Here is a 20,940-nt window from a genome sequence, read left to right on the forward strand (position 1 = left end):
TTGCATCATTAGAATTTTTCACCATCCATCCTAATTACAGGATATATGCCACATATAATTTTTTACAGTTACTCCATGTAATCCATCTCAAAAAGTTTCAATAATCATAAAAAGATTGTGATAAAAGTTATTACTTGTATATGAGGCTTCAGATTTTTCCAGGTAAGGGCATGGGATACTCCTTGATTAATATAGTTTAATGTCTGTTGTAGAACTCGAGGAGCCATATATTGCTTCTCTTTGTATTGATATAACACCTTCAATAAAACCTTAGAGAAAAAAAATAAGAGTTTAATCAAAATTAACCTCAGATAGAAATTTTAACCATTTATAAACCATCAGATATTTATCTTTAAAGCTCAAGTCACCATTACAAAATAACAACCATTCTCTGAAAAAGAAAATTATATTCCTTCCCACAGCATTCAACTAACAAACATGCTGACCGAAAACGGTGGCAAAGGACTATTTTCTGACTAAGAAAAAAAAAAAGCTTCCTATTGAAATTTTACTATTTTACTAAGCAACTTCTAAGAAAATCCTACTCATTCCAGTAACTTACTTATTTAGCTTCCATGTTCAAATTCTATGGGTTGTTCCAGACTATCAATTTTTGAAGTGTGAGTCACAGACATCTGGTAGTTGCCAAGCCCCTTGCAGAGAGCCTGAGCCTGGATGGTTAAAGTGGCCCAGGAACTTGAGATCTAAGGATGGCAGTTCAAAGCCAGCTCGGCACTAAAGTCCGCATGAGACGTCTCTCCCAATTAATCACCAAAAAAAAAAAAAACAAACCCCCAGAAGTGGTGTTGCGGCTGAAGCAGTAGGGCAGTAGCCTTGAACGGAAGAGCTCATAGGTCAACACCCATTATCATAATTCAAGCCCCACCACCAAAAAAAAAAAAAAAAAAAAAAAAATGGCCCGGCCAGAGTGGTGGCTCATGCCTGTAATCCTAGCTACTCAGGAGGCTGAGATCTTAGGATCAAGGTTCAAAAGCCAGCCCAGGCACAAAGAGAACCTGACACTCTTATCTCTAGTTAACCTCTAGAAAATGGGAAGTGGGGCTTGGTTCAAGGGTAGGCTGGTAGTCTTGAGCTGAAGAGCTCAAGGACAATGCCCTGGCCAAGTTCAAGCCCAATGAACCCCCCCTCCCAAAAAAGAAAAAAGTTGGCCTGGAGTTTGGCCTAATGGTAGAGTGCTTGTCAAGCATGCAGAGACCCAGGTTAGATTCCTCATTACCACATATGCAGAAAAACTGAGAAGTGTTGCTGTGGCTCAAGTGGTAGAGCTCTACCCTTGAAAAAGTCCAAGGACAGTGATCAGGCCCTGAGTTCAAGCCCCAGGGCAGGCGAAGAAGAAGGAGGAGGAGGAGGAGGAGGAGGAGGAGGAGGAGGAGGAGGAGGAGGGAGAAGATGAAGAAGAAGAAAGAAGGAAGAAGAAAGAAGGAGGGGCTGGGAGTTTGGCCTAGTGGTTAAAGTGCTTGCCTAGCATGCATGGAGGCCTGGGTTCGATTCCTCGGTACCACATACATAGAAAAAAGCCAGACGTGGTGCTGAGGCTCAAGTGGCAGAGCTCTAGCCTTGAGAAAGTCCAAGGACAGTGCTCAGGCCCTGAGCTCAGTCCCAGGACTGGCAAAAAAAAAAAAGAAAGAAAAAGGAGAAGGAAGGAGAAGAAGAAAGAAGAAGAAAAGAAAATGTTGACATTAATATATTAATACCTCCCAATACCTAACATCAATCAAGAAAATGACCCTGGCATTAAAGTTAAAATAGCAATCACATACTTTTAGAATTAGTTGTCCTTAATAAACCAGAAATATTATAATTATTAAGTGCAGAGCATACCCAGGACATACCAAAGTATGTACGATTTGGAAACAGTATTTTCTTTGAAAGAAATGTATAGACAAATTAATGGATTTACACAGGTGGCATTTTTTTTCCTCTAAAATGAACAAAATGAGTCTGTTATTCCCAAGAAAATGGGTGACAACAATTACTGGTACTAAATTCAACCTTCCAAACGAAATTAGAATTCAATAAATATTGAACCCACTATCATTAGTTTTATAGCTTTCCAATATTTACAGATATTAAGCATTTCTAATGATACTTGGTTGTTTTGGGCTTTTTGTTTTGTTTTGTTGGCAACATTGGCATTTGAACTTGAGTCTCTCACTCGAGACACTCTCAGACAGTCTAAGTATTACTCAGAATAGAAGGATAAGGGGAAGGAGAGTAAGGGAGAGTCAATAGATGGGAAAAGATTGGTCAGGATACATTTGTACAGATATGTGAAAATGTCACAATGAAACCACCATATACAACTAATGTATGCTAATAAACTTCAGTAAAATGTACTGATATTCACAAAGTCTACATTAACTTAATGAACCTATTTTTCAAAATGACAAAAATTACAAAGTCATGTATATACAGCAAAGTTATTCACAATACAATATACAATACTTTTTGCAAGAGCATAGATCAACAAACAAGTCTACACCAGCTGGGCACAGGTGGCTCAAAACCAAGCCCTGGCAGGAAGGTCCATGAGACTCTTATCTCCAATAAACAACACAGAAAAGGTCCATAGTGCTGCTCTGGCACTAGCATTGAGCAGAGAAGCTCAGGAACACAGCCCAGGCCTTGACAGGGCAGGCCAAAAAAAAAGTCAACACCAAAGATGTTTCAGAACTGCTAAGAAAACTAGAAAGAGAAACTAGAAATAAGACAGGCACTGGTGACTCATACCTGTAATATTAGCTACTCAGCAGGCTGAGATCTGAGGATTGAGGTTCAAAGCTAGCCTGTGCAGGGGAATCTATGTGACTCTAACCTCCAATTAACCCCTAAAAACTGGAAGTTCAGCTGAGGTTCAAAGTGGCAGAGCACTTGAGCAAAAAAAGCTCAGAGACAACAGCTAGGCCTTGAGTTTAAACCCCATGGCCAAAACACCCCCCCCCCCAAAAAAAGAAGAAGAAAGGAAGGAAGAAAACAAACTAGAAATTAGCAAGACCAAAAAAAAATAAAAATCAAGCCAGGTGCAGTCGCTCACACCTGTAATCCTAGCTACTGAGGAGGCTTTTGGTTCAAACTCAGTCCAGGCATGAAAAACCCTAAGACTCTTATCTCCAATTAACCTCCAGAAGTCTGGAAGTGGCACTATGGCTCATGTGGTAGAATGCCAGCTGAAGAGATCAGGACAGTGCCCAGGCCCCAAGTTTAAGCCCCATGACTAATTAAAAAAAAGAAATCAAACCTAAAATGTTAAGACTTACTTGTTGAACACCAACAGCAAATGCCTTCAAAAATACTTCAGCAAACTCATTATACTCCTTGGAAACATTCCCAGGACTTCCATATCTAGAAAAACATAAAAATGACCATTATTTCTTTAAAATGTTTTCTGTATCTATACTTATAAAATCAAAAGCTTTAAAAAGATGAACTGAAATGACCAAATATAAAGAACTTACCTTTCAAAAAGCCTTGCTAAAATATGTAAGGCCCACTTCTTACATTTCCACCATGGTAACTCAGGTCTGTCATCCTCTTCAACTTGAAGTGTTTCCTTTAAATAAACATATATTTAATAATAATATAACAAGAGAAACAAACAGCATAGTGAGAACAGGCTTACAAAAATGTGCATGTATTTAAAAAAAAAAAAAACTTGTATGTGCTCCTCTTATAACAAAACATGTGACTTGGGAAATTACTCATTCTTACTTAAGCCTAAAAGGTAATCATTTTTGGGTTTTTTTTTTTCCTTTTTTGGAGGGGGGAGCCAGTCATGGGGCTTGAACACAAGGCTTAGGTGCTGACCCTGACTTTGTTCCACTCAAAGCTAACATTCTACCACTTTAAACCACAGTGCTACTTGTGGTTTTCTGGTAAAGTAGAGATAAGGGTCTCACCAACTTTCCTACTCAAGCTGGCTGGCTTTGAACCATGATCGTCAGGTCTCAGCTTCCTGAGTAGCTAGAATTACAGTGTGAGCACCTGGCACTCAGCTAAGACATTTGCTCCACGAAGTTCTTCTTAAAGCCAAACACGTTTTAGTTAGGACCTAAAATAGTGAAAAATTTCCAAGAACCTAAACATTCATTAATTATGAAATGTTCCCAAAACTATGGTTCAAACATTAAAACAATGAGATGAACAGAGCACCAGTGGAGGGAGGCAGAGCTAAAAGTGATGCTCAATTAGTAGAGCTCTAACTTGGAGAAAACCCAAGGACAGTGCTCAGGCCCTGAGCCCAAGTCAGGATAAAGGAAAGAAAGAAAGAAAGAAAGAAAGAAAGAAAGAAAGAAAGAAAGAAAGAAAGAAAGAAAGAAAGAAAGAAAGGAAGAAAGGAAGGAAGGAAGGAAGGAAGGAAGGAAGGAAGGAAGGAAGGAGAGAGAGAGAGAGAGAGAGAGAGAGAGAGAGAGAGAGGAGAAGGGAAGGGAAGGGAAGGGAAGGGAAGGGAAGGGAAGGGAAGGGAAGGGAAGGGAAGGGAAGAAAGGAAGGAAGGAAGGAAGGAAGGAAGGAAGGAAGGAAGGAAGGAAGGAAGGAAGGAAGGAAGGAAGGAGAGAGAGAAAAAAGACAAGAAAGAGAAAGAAAGAAAGAAAGAAAGAAAGAAAGAAAGAAAGAAAGAAAGAAAGAAAGAGGGAGGGAGGGAGGGAGGAAAGGAAACTTGTTGAAATGGGTTTCTAAGGATTACAGGTGTACCAAATCAGTTTGAGCACAATAGATTGAATGTTATAACCACTGCCTTATTCAATTAGTATATGCTAATAAATAGCAATTATTTTTTTAAACATTTATTTCACTTGTATTTATTCTGAAATTTAGGTGTGTTTTTTGTTTTTTGTTTTTTGTTGCCAGTCCTCGGCTTGAGCTCAGGGCCTGAGCACTGTCCTTGGACTTTCTCAAGACTAGAGCTCTACCACTTGAGCCTCAGCACCACTTCCAGCTTTTTTTTTTTGTATGTATGTGGTACCAAGGAATCGAACCCGGGTCTTCACACATGCTAGGCAAGCAATTTAACCACTAGGCCAAACTCCCGGCCCATAGCAATTATTTTTAAGAATTAAAAACTTAAGGTGGCTATTATTCTTATTTTATAAGGGAACATGCAGAAACTTACATTAGGTACATCCCTGTTCACAACAGTCTTCAAAATTTCTACCCATTCTGTCAGATTCTGTTGGTTTATCAGTTCCAGTGGAAGTGTATACTAAATAAAAAAAAAAGTTAGTGTTTAAAATCTCTGCTAAAGAAAGAATTTCAGTTAACTCACATTTCTACATTAGCACATAAGTGAATGTTGTTGTATTACTAATCAACAGTAGTTAACAGCAGTAAAGAACATGGCATTTGTGTTTTCTAATTACTAGGATCATCATCTTCTTTTCACCCCTAAGACCTATACTTATAATAGATTTTTGTAAAAAGTTTGTATCAAATTAAGAAATTTTATCCCTTTTATTTTTTAGTGCCAGTCCTAGAGCATGAACTCAGGGCTTGGACGCTATCCCTGAGCTTCTTTTGCAGAAGGATACCACTTGAATCACAGTGTCTCTTCCAGGTTTTTTTGAGTAGTTTTAGACATAAATCTCATGGACTGGGTGGGCTCTAAACCACAATCTCAGCCTTCTGAGTATCTAGGATTGATTATAGGTATGAGCCGCCAATATCCAGCTTTTATATTTAAGTGACAGTACAGCTGCATTCTTCCTTTTACTCCCCACCCCCAAATGCTGCTGAGAATAAACCCAGAGCCTTGTGAATGTAATCACTGAATTAAGAGTCCCAGGCGCATGCATATATACAGACACACACACACACACACACACACACACACGTATATACATATATACACACACATACATATATACATGAATGTATGCACGCATGTATATGTGTACCTATGTATATATGTATGTGTGCACGTGTATGTATATGTATGCGTATGTATATATGCATGTATGTATATACATATGTGCATGCATATATACATATACATATGTAATGAGAAATAGCTCTTGAATTTTATCAAATTCTTTACCCTTTTAACCTGGAAACCAGAAGAAAAAATAATTACAGATCTTTCTTTCAAGTTGCTACTCTAAGAGTTACAAAGGGGCCAAGGATTTGGCCTAGAGGTAAGAGTGCTTGCCTAGCATGGTGCTGTGGCTCAAGTGGTAGAGCACTCGGCCTTGACAAAGCCCAAGAATAGTGATCAGACACTGAGTTCCAGCCCCGGGACTGGCAAAAAAAAAGTGTTACTCACTTCCGTTTTCGCACATGCTAGGGGAATAGCTAATAGGCTACTCTCCCAGTCCCTTGCCAACTGATTTTTATCAGCCTATCGAGATTAGGATTTATCACAGAATTTGAGTATCAACAATAAGAAATTAATCCCCCCCCCCTCCCCCCGTGCTAGACCTGGGCTTAAACTTGGTCACAACCTGGGCACTATCTCTGAGCTTTTTTCTTGAGGCAAGCCGTCTACCACTTGAGCTACAGTGCTATTTCTGCCTTTTTCTATTTATGTGGTACTGAGAAATGCAGGGCTTCATGCATTCTAGGCAAGAACTCTACCACTAAGCCACATTTCTAGCCCAAAGAGTTCAAGCCCCAGGAACCACCAAAATCAATCAATCAATAAATCAATCAATCAGCATCTGAACCCTAGACAGAAAAATCTGTTTTGGATGGGAATATGACTTAGTGGTACAGTGCTTGCCTAGTATGCATAAAACCCTGGGTTCTATTATTCAGTACCACATAAATAGATAAGGCCAGAAGTGGCATTGTGACTCAAGTGGTAGAGTGTTATCCTTGAGGAAAAAGAAGCTCAGGGGCAGTGCCCAGGCTGAGTTCAAGCTCCAGGACTGGGAAAATAAAGAAAACAGAAAAATCTGTTCTAAACTCAATCTCACCATAATACAGATTCAGCTCTTTTGTAACTTTTTGTTACTGAATTAGAATATAAAGAAATGACTGCCGGGCATGGTGGCTCTTGTCTATAATCCTAGCTACTCAGGACTGTGACCAGCCTGGGCAGTAAAAAGTCTGTGAGACTCTTATCTCCAATTAACCAGAACACCAGAAGTGGCGCTGTGGCTCAAGGGGTAGGGTGGTAGCCTTGAGCTGAAGAGTTCAGGGACAGTACCCAGGCCCAGAATTTAAGTCCCATAACCAACACAAAAGGAAGGAAGGAAGGAAGGAAGGAAGGGAGGGAGGGAGGGAGGGAGGGAGGCAGGCAGGCAGGCAGGCAGGCAGGCAGGCAGGCAGGCAGGCAAGAAGGATTAAGCCTCTTTTTTTTTTTTGGGGGGGGGGTCGTCAGTAGTAGGGCTTGAACTCTAGGCCTGGGCTCTACCACTTGAGCCACAGGGCCACTTCCTAAGTCTATTATTATATATCATATATTATTGTATTTGTATCATAAACAGATTTGGTATTTGCTTGGATTATCTTTGCATTCTATCAAATTTATGATTTTTAATTGTGCCCCTGCCCTCACCTCTCAATAGAAAGTCCTGGGGTCAACAATTCTATCGATCAATTTTTAAGATAAATGCAAGAAACTTCTACTAAGCTTAGCCACATGTAGTTCCAGCTACCAGGGAAGCTAGGACAGAAAAATGACTTGAGCCTACAAGTTTAGAAACTGTTTACAAACAAAGCAATCCCAATCTCAAAAAAAAAAGGAAAAAAAACTTTGTTATGTTGAATTTTTCTTTTTTTTTTTTTCCCATTGTGGGGCTTGAACTGAGGACCTAGGTATTGTCTCAGAGCACTAAGCTTTGAACACAAACAGGCTCAGTCACTAGAACCACAGCACCAATTTCTGTTTTTGGAGTTGGTCTGGAACCATAATTCTCAGATCTTAGCCTCCTTCTAGCAAATCATCTACTTAAGCTAGATCTACAAATGTAATTATTATTATATTGCAGATGCTGAAACTCTTCATTTTTGATGTGGCAAATTTCCAACTGTTTATAAACAGCCTTATAAAATTAATACCTGAACAAGGGCATAGAAGATCTTGAATATCTGTTTCTGGATGAGGACAGACTGATCTGAGTGATCAGAAAGAAGTTGGATAAAACGATCCTTCAGAACTGGCAGGAAATGCTGCATTGCTGCCACCAGTGGACTGCGCTCCTCTGGTTTCTTATACCTATGGATAGGAATACAAACTAATTCTGTAAGAATTTACTTCTACAGTTCATATATACCTGCTTCTATACACAAATATCACAAATATTAATACTTTTAAACCAGTTTTTTAAAAAAAAAAACATTCTAGAACAAAACCACAAACAAAACTAACTTTAGAAAAAGCCCTGAGTAACAGAATATCATGTATTTACTTCAACATATACTAGAAGGTCAATGAAGTTCACAGCCCCCATTAGTATTCTCATGTTTACAGTGGAGGAAACAAAGAGAAACAAGATTTTTCCCAATCACATATCTGGGTACAGACCTTGGCAGTTGGGATCTAGGTTCTTCCCTCTAATCAATTCAGCACACAGTCTAATTGTGATTTATGCAAATAAGGATGTACAATGGTATGGCTTTTTAAATAATAACACTAATGAATAAATAAAATTAATTCTTTGTTACCATCCTTAGGTAAGTCACACATCAACTCTTATGACTGAAAGTATCACAAACCAAACATACTAAACTCACCTGGCAATAAAACATGATCAACATGACTTTAAAAATCTTCATTTACCTTACTGAGTAGTCAATATTCACTTTAGAGTAAATATAATATATTCAACTAATACTGCTACAGAATTAGGATACAACATTTTATGAGCTTCATTGTCTTTCTAAAAATCAGAAAAATTCCTTATTTGAAATGTTCCAAAAATTATGTATAAAATAATGCTTATGTAATAAAAATTATTTCTGTATATACCCTGCTTATCATTAACATTACTATTATGATCTATAAGGAAATAACTGAATTTTTAAGTTACAACTATAGAAACCAATTACTAGCTTCCATAATAAATAAATAGTCAACAGACAGAATCAATTTGCAAATACACATTACTACTAATAGATATCATGATTCTAATAGCCACTGTTTGTCTTGTTGGAATAGATGATTATATAAATTGCTTTAAATTAGTTATCACAGCAAGTATCAGTTCTATTTATTGGTATCCTACGGAGAAATTTTATTCAAAAACTGAGTACCTGAGTACTTTTTTTGAATTGTTTGTGGGGCTTGAACTCAGAGCCTTGGACACTGTCTCTGAGCCTCTTTGTGCTCAAGGCTACCACCTGAGTCACAGTGCCACTTCTGGTTTTTGAGTGGTTAACTGAACAAAAGAGTTTCATTGGGACTTTCTGCCCCAGCTGGCTTCAAACCATAATCCTCAAGATTTTACCCTCCTGAAGAGCTAGGATTACATTAGCTGGCTTCTGAGGTTTTGTTTTATTTTTTTTTTTTGGGGGGGGGGTCGAGTCGGTCATGGGGCTTGAACTCTGGGCCTGGGTGTTGTCGCTGAGCTCTTCAGCTCAAGGCCAGCATCTACCACTTGAGCCACAACATCATTTCTGGTTTTCTGGTGGTTAATTGGAGATAAGAATCCAACGGACTTTTTAGTGTCAGGGCTGGCTTTGAACGACTATCCTCAGATCTCAGCCTCCTGAGTAGCTAGGATTACAGGTGTAAGCCACTGGTGCCTGGTTGAATACATTTTTATCCTAGGTAAAGATTTTCTTTAAAATCTGTATTCTTTTTTTCCTACTGGGTGAAATAACAAAATAAATCATCAAGAGTAAAAACTAGGGGTCGGGAGTTTGGCTTAGTGGTAGAGTGCTTGCCTAGCACGCACAAAGACCGGGGTTTGATTCCTCGGTACCGCATACATAGAAAAAAGCTGGAAGTGGTGCTGAGGCTCAAGTGGTAGAGCTCTAGCCTCGAGAAAGTCCAAGGACAATGCCCAGGCCCTGAGCTCAAGCCCAGGACTGGCAAAAAAAAAAGTAAAAACTAGGAAATGTTCACACTAATAGTAACTAATAAGGCCATTAACATAAACTGATAAATCACTTCAATTATTTCAATATTCTAAGAAATGATACCTAGCAGACATCTTTTAAGAAATTAGTACAGGGAATGGATGTGTGGTCAAAGTGGTAAAGTGCTACCTTTGAGAGGGGAAAAAAACAAAACAGCAAGACATAAACACTAGCACTAACACACACAACAAGAAATTAATGTAGTTCTACTTTCACAGGCCAAACTGATAAACCATACTCATAAAAATTTCTTCAACTAGTCCACCACTTTTTGGTGAAAACACAAAACCTACCAATGCTTCCTCAACAATATCCAAATTTCTGACTATTCTCAAATCATTCTTCAATGTGTTTGCAATTTGACAGATCAAAAGTATTATCCAAGATCTCACCAGAAACTATCCATACCCTTAAGTGACCTCCTTACCAGTTAACAGTCTATTTCCACCTCTGTACATTGCTTTCTTTGCTTATACTACTCAGTGGTGTGACATACCTTCCTCTTCAAATGCTCCTTCTGCACACAATTTCTGAGGATCTCTACTTCTGAAAGCCATCAAACGCCAATTTTCCATCTAGTTTTTAAAACTGCTTCAGTCCACACAGGTCCCTTATATTAAATACCTTGTGCTCCACCAACACTGGCTACTACTAACTGGAAGTCTAGTATTGTAGTAGGCTCCTCTATCTATTTATAAAGCCCTATCATATTCTCTCCTGGTAAGATTATAAGATAGGAGAGACTTGAACCTCTTAAGTGACACTGACAGCTTATTGTTATTCTCTCTGGTTTTAGTCACTCACTTACCAGAACTACAACTGGGACTCTGACAGAGGTTGGAGCAACAGCTGGAACATTCCTTAGCAGGAAGATGGGTAGCTGGTGGGAACACAAGAAAACACCAGTACCAATGCTGTAAATGATGTATTTTTGCCTGCTCAGAGCAGCAGCAGTTCATTGGCTATTTTGAAATGGAACCCAAAATGGGTATTGAGGCTAACCACAAATCCCAGAATTAGAGAACACACAATGGGATTTATCCAGTGGTTAGAAATGGAAAGTTATCATTGTAATATTAGTCTTCTTCCCTTGCTCTTAAGTTTCCCACAAACTTCCAAGTACCTACCCATTTTCATCATTTTCATGCTTCAAGGAAAATACCTTCATTTCCTTCATCATTTAGCTATTATCTCAACTCCCAAGGTTCTTGCTTTTCAATGATCCCTAAATCCAGATCTAAAATGATCTCTTCATCTAAAATCATCCTAATGCCATTTATTTACATGAACTATAATTTGCTCTGCTAAATTATGCAAAAAATAAAATAGATTGAGTGTGAATCTCAAAATTAACTGATAAATTAGCACATGAAATTCTAATGTATTTTTCTTAAATTAGGTTAGTTCTTGACATTTACCAAAAACACAAATTAAGGCAAAAATTCACAAAAAGACAAGTAATAAGGAGCCCTAATGTTCAAAATACTCCAATATACAATTTTTTGAAAAGTATCTAAATGAGCAGTATCAGCACCTATTAAGAATCACAACCTTAGATTTTTGAGTGGGTAAAAAGAGATGATTTGGGGGTGGGGGGAAAAACAGTACCTTAGGAAACTAATGAAACAAAATTCAAAATTAGAGTAAGAAATCCTACTTATAAGAAGAAAATACAAAATCCAAATTAACAGTACAGTTCACTAATTTTCTTACTAATGCCAAAACTAATTTTGCATGTCCAAAATAGCTTTAAATCTCTAAGTATTCCTACATCCCATAGGAAATGGGAAACACTTACTCATAATTTTTTACAAGCTGATAAAGGCAAAGAAGAATTCCTAGCCAACAAGCACTGTTGTCAGACTGAAGATAAAAGCCAATCTTGTCTACAATGGCAGTCCAGCGGCTTGGGTAGTCATGTTTGATAATGTGATGAATGCATGTAGTAAGCTGTACCCTGAAAGACAAAACAAACAATAAAGAAGGAGAAAGGTTATCTAGATAAAAATGCTGCTAAAATATAGCACTACACAGAATAGCTCACACCTGTAATCCTAACTACTCAGGAAGCTGAAATCTGAGGATCATGGTTCTAAGCCAGCCCAGGTAGGAAAATTTGAATCTTTAATCTTCAGTTAAGCACCAAAAAAGCAGGAGTGAACTGTGGTTCAAGTATTGAGTGCTAGCCTTGAGCACAAAAAAACTAGTACAGCACCCAGGCCTTGAGTTCAAGCCTCAGGACCAACACACACATACACACACTTCCATTGGCATTTGGATGCATATAAAATGCAAATAATTTAATAAACATGATGGCTCACGCACATAATCCTAGATATTTGGAGGGAAGTTATCAGGAGATCATGGTCTGAGGACACCTCAAACAACAGAAAAAATTGGTTGAGACGCCATCTCACCAATGGCTGGGCACAGAGGCACATGCTTCTCATCTCCAAGGGAAAAGCACAAGAAGAAAGCTGGCAGCCCAGGCTAACCAAGAAACCAAGCAGGACCCTACACAAATAACCGTAAACAAAAAGGGAAAACAACTCATTCAGCAAAAGCTACCACATAATGCCTGCAGAGATGGCTCATGCCTGTAATCCTATCTACTCAGGAGGCTGAGATCTGATGATCCAGATTAAAGAGGTTCAAAGGCCAGCCCCCACACTAAAGAGAAGGAGACTCTTATCTCCAATTAGCCACTAGATAACCGGACATGGTGCTGTGGCTCAAGGGGTAAGGCCATAGCTTTGAGCTGAAGAACTCAGGGACAGTGCTCAGGACCAGAGTTGAAGCCACATGACACATACATACACACACACACACACACACACACCCATAGCCCTCAGCTGAAGAACTCAGGGACAGTGCTCAGGACCAGAGTTTGAAGACCCATGACTAATTACTTACTTACACACACACACACACACACACACCCCACATAGCCTAGATGACCTCTTTCTACAGAAAAGAGGCCCATAATGTTATAAATGGAGGTGTCCCTTCCCTTGCTGAATCAAATCAGGGCTAGGAATGAAGTACAGAAATAGCTATTTCCCTATAATGAGCAGGACCAATATTCAGCATGAGGAGAAGTGTGTACACAAACAGCAAAACATGGAACGATGGGGCTATGAAATGAAACAAAAATTTTCTTTTTTCTTTTCTTTTTTTGGGCAATGTTACTAGATAAAATCCAGAGCCTTAGGCAGGCTAGGCACTTCAGCCATTGGTTCTTTTAAATACAAGAGTCATAGTATGCTGACCAGAGTAACTATGAACTACCATGTTGCCCAAGCTAATCTCAAATTTGTGATCCTTCTGCCTTCCCTATTAAGGGATTAAAGGAGCCCAACAATAAGCTCAAATCTACAGGTTTTTTTGTTTTTAAACTCTCACCCATATGATCACAATATATTCCACTGGTTTTATATTACTTTTCTTTTTTTTTTTTGGGCCAGTCCTGGGCACTGTCTTTGGGCTTTCTCCAGGCTACTACTGGACCACTTGAGCCACAGTGCCACTCCCAGCCTTTTGCTTATGTGGTATTGAGGAATGGAACCCAGAGCTACATGTTTTCTAAGCAAGCACTCTACTGCTAAGCCACATTGATAGCCCCAAGTTCTTAAGTTTTAAAAACATGAAAAACAAGCCGAGCGTGGTGGCTCATGCCTGTAATCATAGCTATTCTTGAGATCTGAGGATCAAGGTTCAAAACCAGCCCAGGCACAAAAAGAACCTGAGACTCTTTCTTATCTCTAATTAACCTCTAGAAAAGGGAAGTGGCGCTTGGCACCAGGGTAGGACTATAGCCTTGAGCTGAAGAGCTCAGGGACAGCACTCATGTCAAGTTCAAGCCCCATGACCCACAAAAAAAGGGGGGGCTGGAGGAGGGAAATGAGGACAAAAATATGAGAAGGGGTAACAATATGTGTAAAGTAATGTGCCTTCTATCTAGTGAATAAAACTGTAACCCCTCTATTAATTACAAAAAAAAAAAAAGGAATAAAACTCAACCACTTAAGTCACGGCTCTACTGGTGTTTTGGTACCCTAGAGATAAAAATCCTAGGGAGCCGAGGTCCAATGGCCCATGCCTGTAATCCTAACTACTCAGGAAGCTGAGATCTGAGGACCAAACTAGCCAGGGCACTAAAGTATGGGAGACTCATCTCCAATTAACCACCAGAAAACGGGTGCTGTAACTCAAAGGGTAGGGTGGTAGCCTTGAGCTGATGAGCTCAGGGATAACACCCAGGCCCAGTACCATGACCAACATAGCCTGTTTTACTTGCTTTTGATTTTTGCTCAAACATGGATACATTAAACACACACATACATACACACATATACATACCTGATGAGCTCAGGAGAGTGAATAATGGCTTCTACAATATTTTCTCGAATGCAATGTCGATCTTCTTCTGGAATACTATATGGGGATATATCCCCAGGTGCTGACTCTCGATCAGGCCAATACTGTGTTATCATATTTTTCAAATAAATAACACCTAAAACATAGATAAGTTTGTCAAGTGCTTATGATGAAAGCTCTGTGACTACCCTTTGTAAGTAACCCTAATTCAACTTCCTCTTCAGGTCCCTGTACTAAGACTTTATTGGAGTCCTGGGGACTTGAATTCAGGGCTTGGGCACTGTCCTAAGGTTAGCACTCTACCTCTTGAGCAATAGTGCCACTTTTTCTGTTTATGTAAAACCCAAGACTTGTATGCTAGGCAAGTACTCAACAACTAAGCTACATTCCTAGCCCCGTAGTAAGACTTTATTATGCTGATGCTAGGGTTTGAACCCAGGACCTAAAGATTGCTCAACTCACTCACTAGACTGGTACTTTTACTACTTCAGCCAGCTCAGTGTTTTGCTGGTTATTTTGGAAATGGGAGTCTCAGTTTTCTGCCTCGACTGGCTTCAAACTTCTAGGCAGGTCTCATTCTTATGAGAAGCCAAAATTATAAGCACAAGCCAGAAGCAACTGGTAAAGTTATCCTTTCACAAATAAAATGCTATTTTTAATTATTTCAAGTTAATAATCAATTGTAGGGGCCAGGAGTATGGCCTAATGGTAGAGTGCTTGCCTAGCATACACAAAGACCCAGGTTCCATTCCTCAGTACCACCCACATACATAGAAAAAGCCAGAAGTGGTGCTGTGGCTCAAGTGGTAGAGCTCTAGGCTTGAGATAGTCCAAGGACAGTGCTAAGGCCCTGAGTTCAAGCACCTGGACTGGCAAAATAATAATAATAATAGTTGTATCAATTGTCACTAATATGTAGCTTATTGAATACATTAGCTCATTAAATAGCCCACAAAAACCCAACAAATAAACACAATATAAAAGTGCTATATTGGGCTGGGAGTTGGCCTTGTGGTTAGAGTGCTTGCCTAGCACGCACAGAGACCCGGGTTCAATTCCTCAGAACCATATACACAGAAAAGCCAGAAGTAGTGGTGTGGCTCAAGTGGTAGAGCACTATCACTGAGGGAAAAAAATAGGCCCAAGGACAGTGCTCAGGCCCTGAGTTCAATCCCCAGGACTGGCAAAAAAAAAAAAAAAAGGGGGGGGGGTCGGGAGTTTGGCCTAGTGGTAGAGTGCTTGCCTAGCATGCACGAAGACCTGGGTTCGATTCCTCGGTACCCCACATACATAGCAAAAAGCCGGAAGTGGTGCTGAGGCTCGAGTGGTAGAGTGCTTGCCTTGAGAAAGTCCAAGGACAGTGCTCAAGCCCTGAGCCCGAGCCCAGGACTGACGAAAAAAAAAAAAAAAAAAAAGTGCTACATTTATTTTAATAAGACATTCAAATTAACTTTAGGTCTTCTAAATAAAACTTCTAAAGCCAAAACCATGTGGTTATAGTGACTCATTTCTATAACCCTATCTACTAAGAAAGCAGATAAGAAAAAGCAGATAAGAACTGAAGTTCCAGGGGGCCGGGAGTTTGGCCTAGTGGTAGAGTGCTTGCCTAGCATGCACGAAGACCCAGGTTCAGTTCCTCGGTACCCCACATACATAGCAAAAAGCAGTGGTGCTGAAGCTCAAGTGGTAGAGCTCTACCCTTGAGAAAGCCCAAGGACAGTGCTCATGCCCTGAGCCCAAGCTCAGGACTGGCAAAAAAAAAAAAAAAAAAGAACTGAAGTTCCAGGACAGATGGGACAAAAAATTAGCAAGTTATTATTTCAAACAATAACTGGGCAGCGTCATTTGTGACTATCATCCTTGCTACAGCAGGAGGCATTAATAAAAGGACTGTTGAGAGATTAATGCCTGTAATTCTAGCTCTTTAGGAGGCTGAGATCCAAGGATCACAATTCAAAGTCAACCAAGCTATAAGACTCCTATCTCTAATCAAGCACCAGAAAGCTAGAGATGGGGATGTGGCTCAAGCAGCAGAGCCCAGGAGAATAAGTGAGATTCTATCTCAAAAATAGCCACAGGAAAAAGGTCTAGAGGCATGACTCAAGTGGTAGTAGAGGCTTGAATTAAGTAATAAAGTGTCTAGCAAGCATGAAGCCTTGAGTCTAAACCCTAGCACTACTAAATAAATGAAGATAAAAATCATGACAGCTGGGAGCCAGTGGCTTATGCCTGTCATCTTAAGCTAGTCAGAAGGCTGAAGATTGTGGTATGAACTAGGTTGGGCAGGAAAATCCATGAGATCCTTATCTCCAATAAGAAACTGACATATGACAATATAACTGCTGCATAAGACAATATAACATACTACTAATCACACAAAGGTGATTTTTAAATGTTTACCACAGGAAAAAATATGCCATACCAGGCAGAGCACTAGTCTTGAACACACAGAAGCTCAGGGACAGAGCCCAGGCCCTGAGTTCAAGCCACCTGAACCAGCACAAAAGGACGGGATGGGACAGGAAAAAGGGAAAAGGAAAAATAAGCTATAATGAAAAGGGAAATATTTACTATACATTAGGTTAAATGAGAAAGAAACTAACAAATAGACATTGAAAAGAAGAATAGGGGCATGTGCAAGTGGCTCAACCCATGTAATCATAGCTACTGAGGAGACTAAGATCTGAGGATCACCTTTCAATTCAAAGCCAATCTGGGGAAGGCATGTCTAGGAGACTCATCTCCAATTAATCACCATAAAACTGGAAATAGCACTGTGGTAGAAAGCTAGCTTTGTGAATAAAAAAAACAAAAAAAAAAACAATTCAGGAGACCAGGAGTTTGGCCTAGTGGTAGAGTGCTTGCCTAGCATGCACGAAGACCCAGGTTCAATTCCTCGGTAACACACACACACACACACACACACACACACACACACACACACACACACACACACACACACACACACACACACACACACACACACACACACACACACACACACACACACACACACACACACACACACACACACACACACACACACACACACACACACACACAAAGCCAGAAGTGGTGCTGAAGCTCAAGTGCTAGAGCTCTAGCCTTAAGGAAGTCCAAGGACAGGGCTCAGGCCCTGAGCTCAAGCCCAGGACTAGAAAAAAAAAAAAAAAAAAAAAATTCAGGGATAGCACCCAGCTATGAGTTCAAGTCCCCTTACTAACCAAAAACAAATAAATAAACAAGCAGGGCGCAATGGCTCTCATCTGTAAGCCTAGCTACCCAGAAGGCTGAGATGTGAGTATTGAGGTTCACAGCCAGCCTGGCACTAAAGATCTTGATACTCTATCTCTAATTAATCACTAGAAAAAGGGAAGTGAGGTTGTAGCTAAGGGGTAGTATGGCAGTCTTGAGCTGAAGAGCTCAAGGACAACACCCAGGCCCAGGAGTAGGTCTGTAGCCTTGAGCTGAAGAGTTCAAGGACAGAGCCCAAGCCCCATGACCCACAAAAAAATAAAATTAAAAAAAAAAAAAAAAACAGGCCTGGGAGTTTGGCCTAGTGGTTAAAGTGCTTGCCTAGCATGCATGAAGACCCGGGTTCGATTCCTCGGTACCACATACATAGAAAAAAGCTGGAAGTGGTGCTGAGGCTCAAGTGGTAGAGCTCTAGCCTTGAGAAAGTCCAAGGACAGTGCTCAGGCCCTGAGCTCAAGTCCAGGACTGGCAAAAAAAAAAGAAAGAAAAGAAAAAACAAAACAGAATGGAAATAGTGTCTCTAGAAGTGAAACTGATAGTTTATACTAAGACAAAGTTAATATATTTGCAAGCATAAAATGCCTCTATTTTATAAAGTAAGGCAGAAGCAGTATACCATATTTTCTACTTGGTTAGTGAGGAGACTAGCCAATATCAGGAATAGCATATTTTTTTCTTCTCAATTCTGGGGCTTGAACTCTGGGGTCTGGGCTCTACCACTCAGTGACAGCTCCTTCTACCTTCTTGATGTCAATTGGAGCTAAGAGTATCACAGACTTTTCTGCCCAGGCTGCTGGCTTCAAACTGTGATCCTCAGGTCTCAGCCTCCTAGTAGCTAAGATTATAATGGGCATGAGCCACAGGTACCCAGTGAATAGCACTTTTTTTTTTTAACATCTTGGGGCTTGAACTCAGGCCCTGGGCATTGCTCTTTTTGCTCAAGGCTAGCGATCTGCCACCTGAGCCACAGCACTACTTCTACTTTTCTCTGTGTATGTAGTACAGAGGAATAGAATCCCAGGGCTTTGTGCATGCAGGTCAAGCACTTTACCACTAGGCCACACTCCCAGGCCCTAATACTAGTACTTTTTTATTGAAGAAACTAAGGGAGAACTCAAACAGAAGAGCCCTTGCTGAGCAAGTGAAGGCTTGAATTCAAACCTCAGGGGAGTTAAACTATTAAGTAAAAAGATGTAAGAACTAACCCCACAAAGAAATTTGTGCCTGCGAAACCACTTATCAAGAACTAGGATACATAATATCTTTTAATAAAATATATCTATTTTTCTTCTCCTTTAATCCAAGTACTAAATTATTCCTTATACTGTACCATAAAGTATTAAGAAGGCACCTGTCACAAACAATGAAATAAATGAGTCCTTAGCATTAAAAAAAAAAAATCACTGAGGGCCATCAAAATATTTCTGCTATTCAATATATAAATCTTTCTTTTTGGTAACACTAGAGGCTTGGATTTGTTGCTCGGTTGATTCTCTACCATTTAAGTTGCACCTCCACTTCCAGCTTTTTGCTGATCAATCAGAGATAAGTCTCAGCGACTCTGCTGTCCAGGCTAGCTTGGAACCATAATTCTCAAACCTCACCACCTGAGTAGCTAGGATTACAGCATAGGCCACCAGCACTCTTCTATTTACAAATCTTTTAAACTATGTTTATATAAGCATCAAAAAAAATTCAAGAAACTTGCCTGCCTGTCTCACAGGTAAATCCAGTTGCTCTGACATCGTAATCTGGAGCAGTGTTGAAACAAAATTCAGAGACTTGTGTGCCTACAAAAAGACCAAAAACAAAAACCCAGCATTTTAATGTCCTGTAAATGAATATGCTTTGCTTATTTTTATTTTAGTGGATGAAATATTTCCAAATAACCCAGTCTGACTTTGAAATAGAGATCCTTAGTCTTCTGATCCCAGGATTTCCTGTAGTGAGTAAATTTGAATGACAAATCTCTATCATTGTTAGATATGATTTATCAAAATACCATTACACTTCCCCTTCCCCCCATTAATCCTAGCACCTTAAACCTACTTTGGTAACAGTAGCTCAAAAATAATATCCTCTTGTGAGACGTAATGCACCCACTACCTGACAAACGTAACTGTAACCCCTCTATACATTATCCTGACCCCCTAAAAATAAAATCCTGTCATAATTATCTTTCCTTTCCAGTAGTAGTAATTTCCTGAGTAGATATTCCTTTTCTTTTGCCAGTCCTGAGACTTGAACTCAGGGCCTTGGGCACTGTCCCTGAGCTTCTTTTGCTCAGGTGGGAGAGTGCCAACTCTACCACTCAAGCCACAGCACCACTTCCCGGCTTTTTCTATTTATGTGATACTGAGGAATCAAACCCAGGGCTTCATGCATGCAGGGGAAGCACTCTAACACTAAGCCAAATTCTTAGCCACTATGTAGAGATAGTCTATTAATGTAACTAGACCTGAACTAACCCAGTAAAAATGAATGGCTTGGAGCTGGGCTCAGTGACTCATGCCCGTAATCCTAGCTACTCAGGAAGCTGAGATCCAAAGATCAAGATTCAAAGCACGAAAGAACCTGAGACTCTTATCTCCAATTAACCTCTAGAGGCACTGATGCCAAGCTATTTTTCTTTCTAAAGATTAAGTATCCTGATTTTTAGCCCAAGACAGCCTCAGATTGGAATCATTCTGAGCATCCTGTTTAGCTCATAACATAGCACATTAAGTATCACCATGCCCAGCTTGTTAGTTATGATAGGGTTTTTAAATATTTTATCAAGTTTGTTAAGTTTACAGGCATAAATTGTCATGTAGTGCCTGAATAATCTCTAGCTTATTAAGATTCAAGTACAAACCTGATACTGTAGCTTACACCTTGGGAATAAAAAACATACTTAGAGGCTAGGAATGTGGCTTAGTGTTAGAGTGCTTGCACAGCATGCATGAAGCCCTGGATTTGATTCCTCAGTACATAAACAAAAAAGGCTACAAGTGGTCTTGTTGCCCTTTTCTCCAATTAACCAGCAGAAAACTGGGAGTAGCACTGTGGCTCAAAGTGGTAGAGTGCCAGCCTTGAGCTAAGGAGCTCAGGAGTTTAAGCCCCACAACCAACAAAAAAAGAAAGACAAAGAAAAGGTTCAGTACCAGTGGCATACACATGTAATCTTTGCTATTCAGGAAGATGCTATCTCAGGATCACGGTTCAGAGCCAGATAGCCAGGGCAGGAAAAGTCTGTGAGACTTAAACTTCCAATTAGCCACCAAAAAAGCCAGA

At 39.8% G+C, this 20,940-nt stretch overlaps 1 protein-coding gene across 2 annotated transcripts in view; it reads right to left on the reverse strand.

Moving 5' to 3' along the window:
• The window catches only part of Ipo7 (importin 7), a 52,016-nt gene that overhangs the window by 24,396 nt on the left and 6,680 nt on the right, over positions 1-20,940 (reverse strand). Inside the window, exons 2-9 of one of the 2 annotated variants that reach the window (XM_090348173.1) lie at positions 19,376-19,457; positions 14,395-14,548; positions 11,834-11,992; positions 8,014-8,170; positions 5,129-5,218; positions 3,477-3,571; positions 3,279-3,363; positions 135-269 (exon numbers count right to left, since the gene is read on the reverse strand). In XM_090348173.1, coding sequence (XP_090204299.1) covers positions 135-269; positions 3,279-3,363; positions 3,477-3,571; positions 5,129-5,218; positions 8,014-8,170; positions 11,834-11,992; positions 14,395-14,548; positions 19,376-19,457 — 957 coding nt within the window. The remainder of the gene's footprint in view (positions 1-134; positions 270-3,278; positions 3,364-3,476; positions 3,572-5,128; positions 5,219-8,013; positions 8,171-11,833; positions 11,993-14,394; positions 14,549-19,375; positions 19,458-20,940) is intronic. The other variant, XM_090348174.1, reaches the window with a different exon arrangement.

This window comes from Megascapheus bottae, chromosome 16 (genome assembly GCF_031878675.1).
Source record: "Megascapheus bottae isolate mThoBot1 chromosome 16, mThoBot2.hap1, whole genome shotgun sequence".
Lineage (NCBI taxonomy): Eukaryota > Metazoa > Chordata > Mammalia > Rodentia > Geomyidae > Megascapheus > Megascapheus bottae.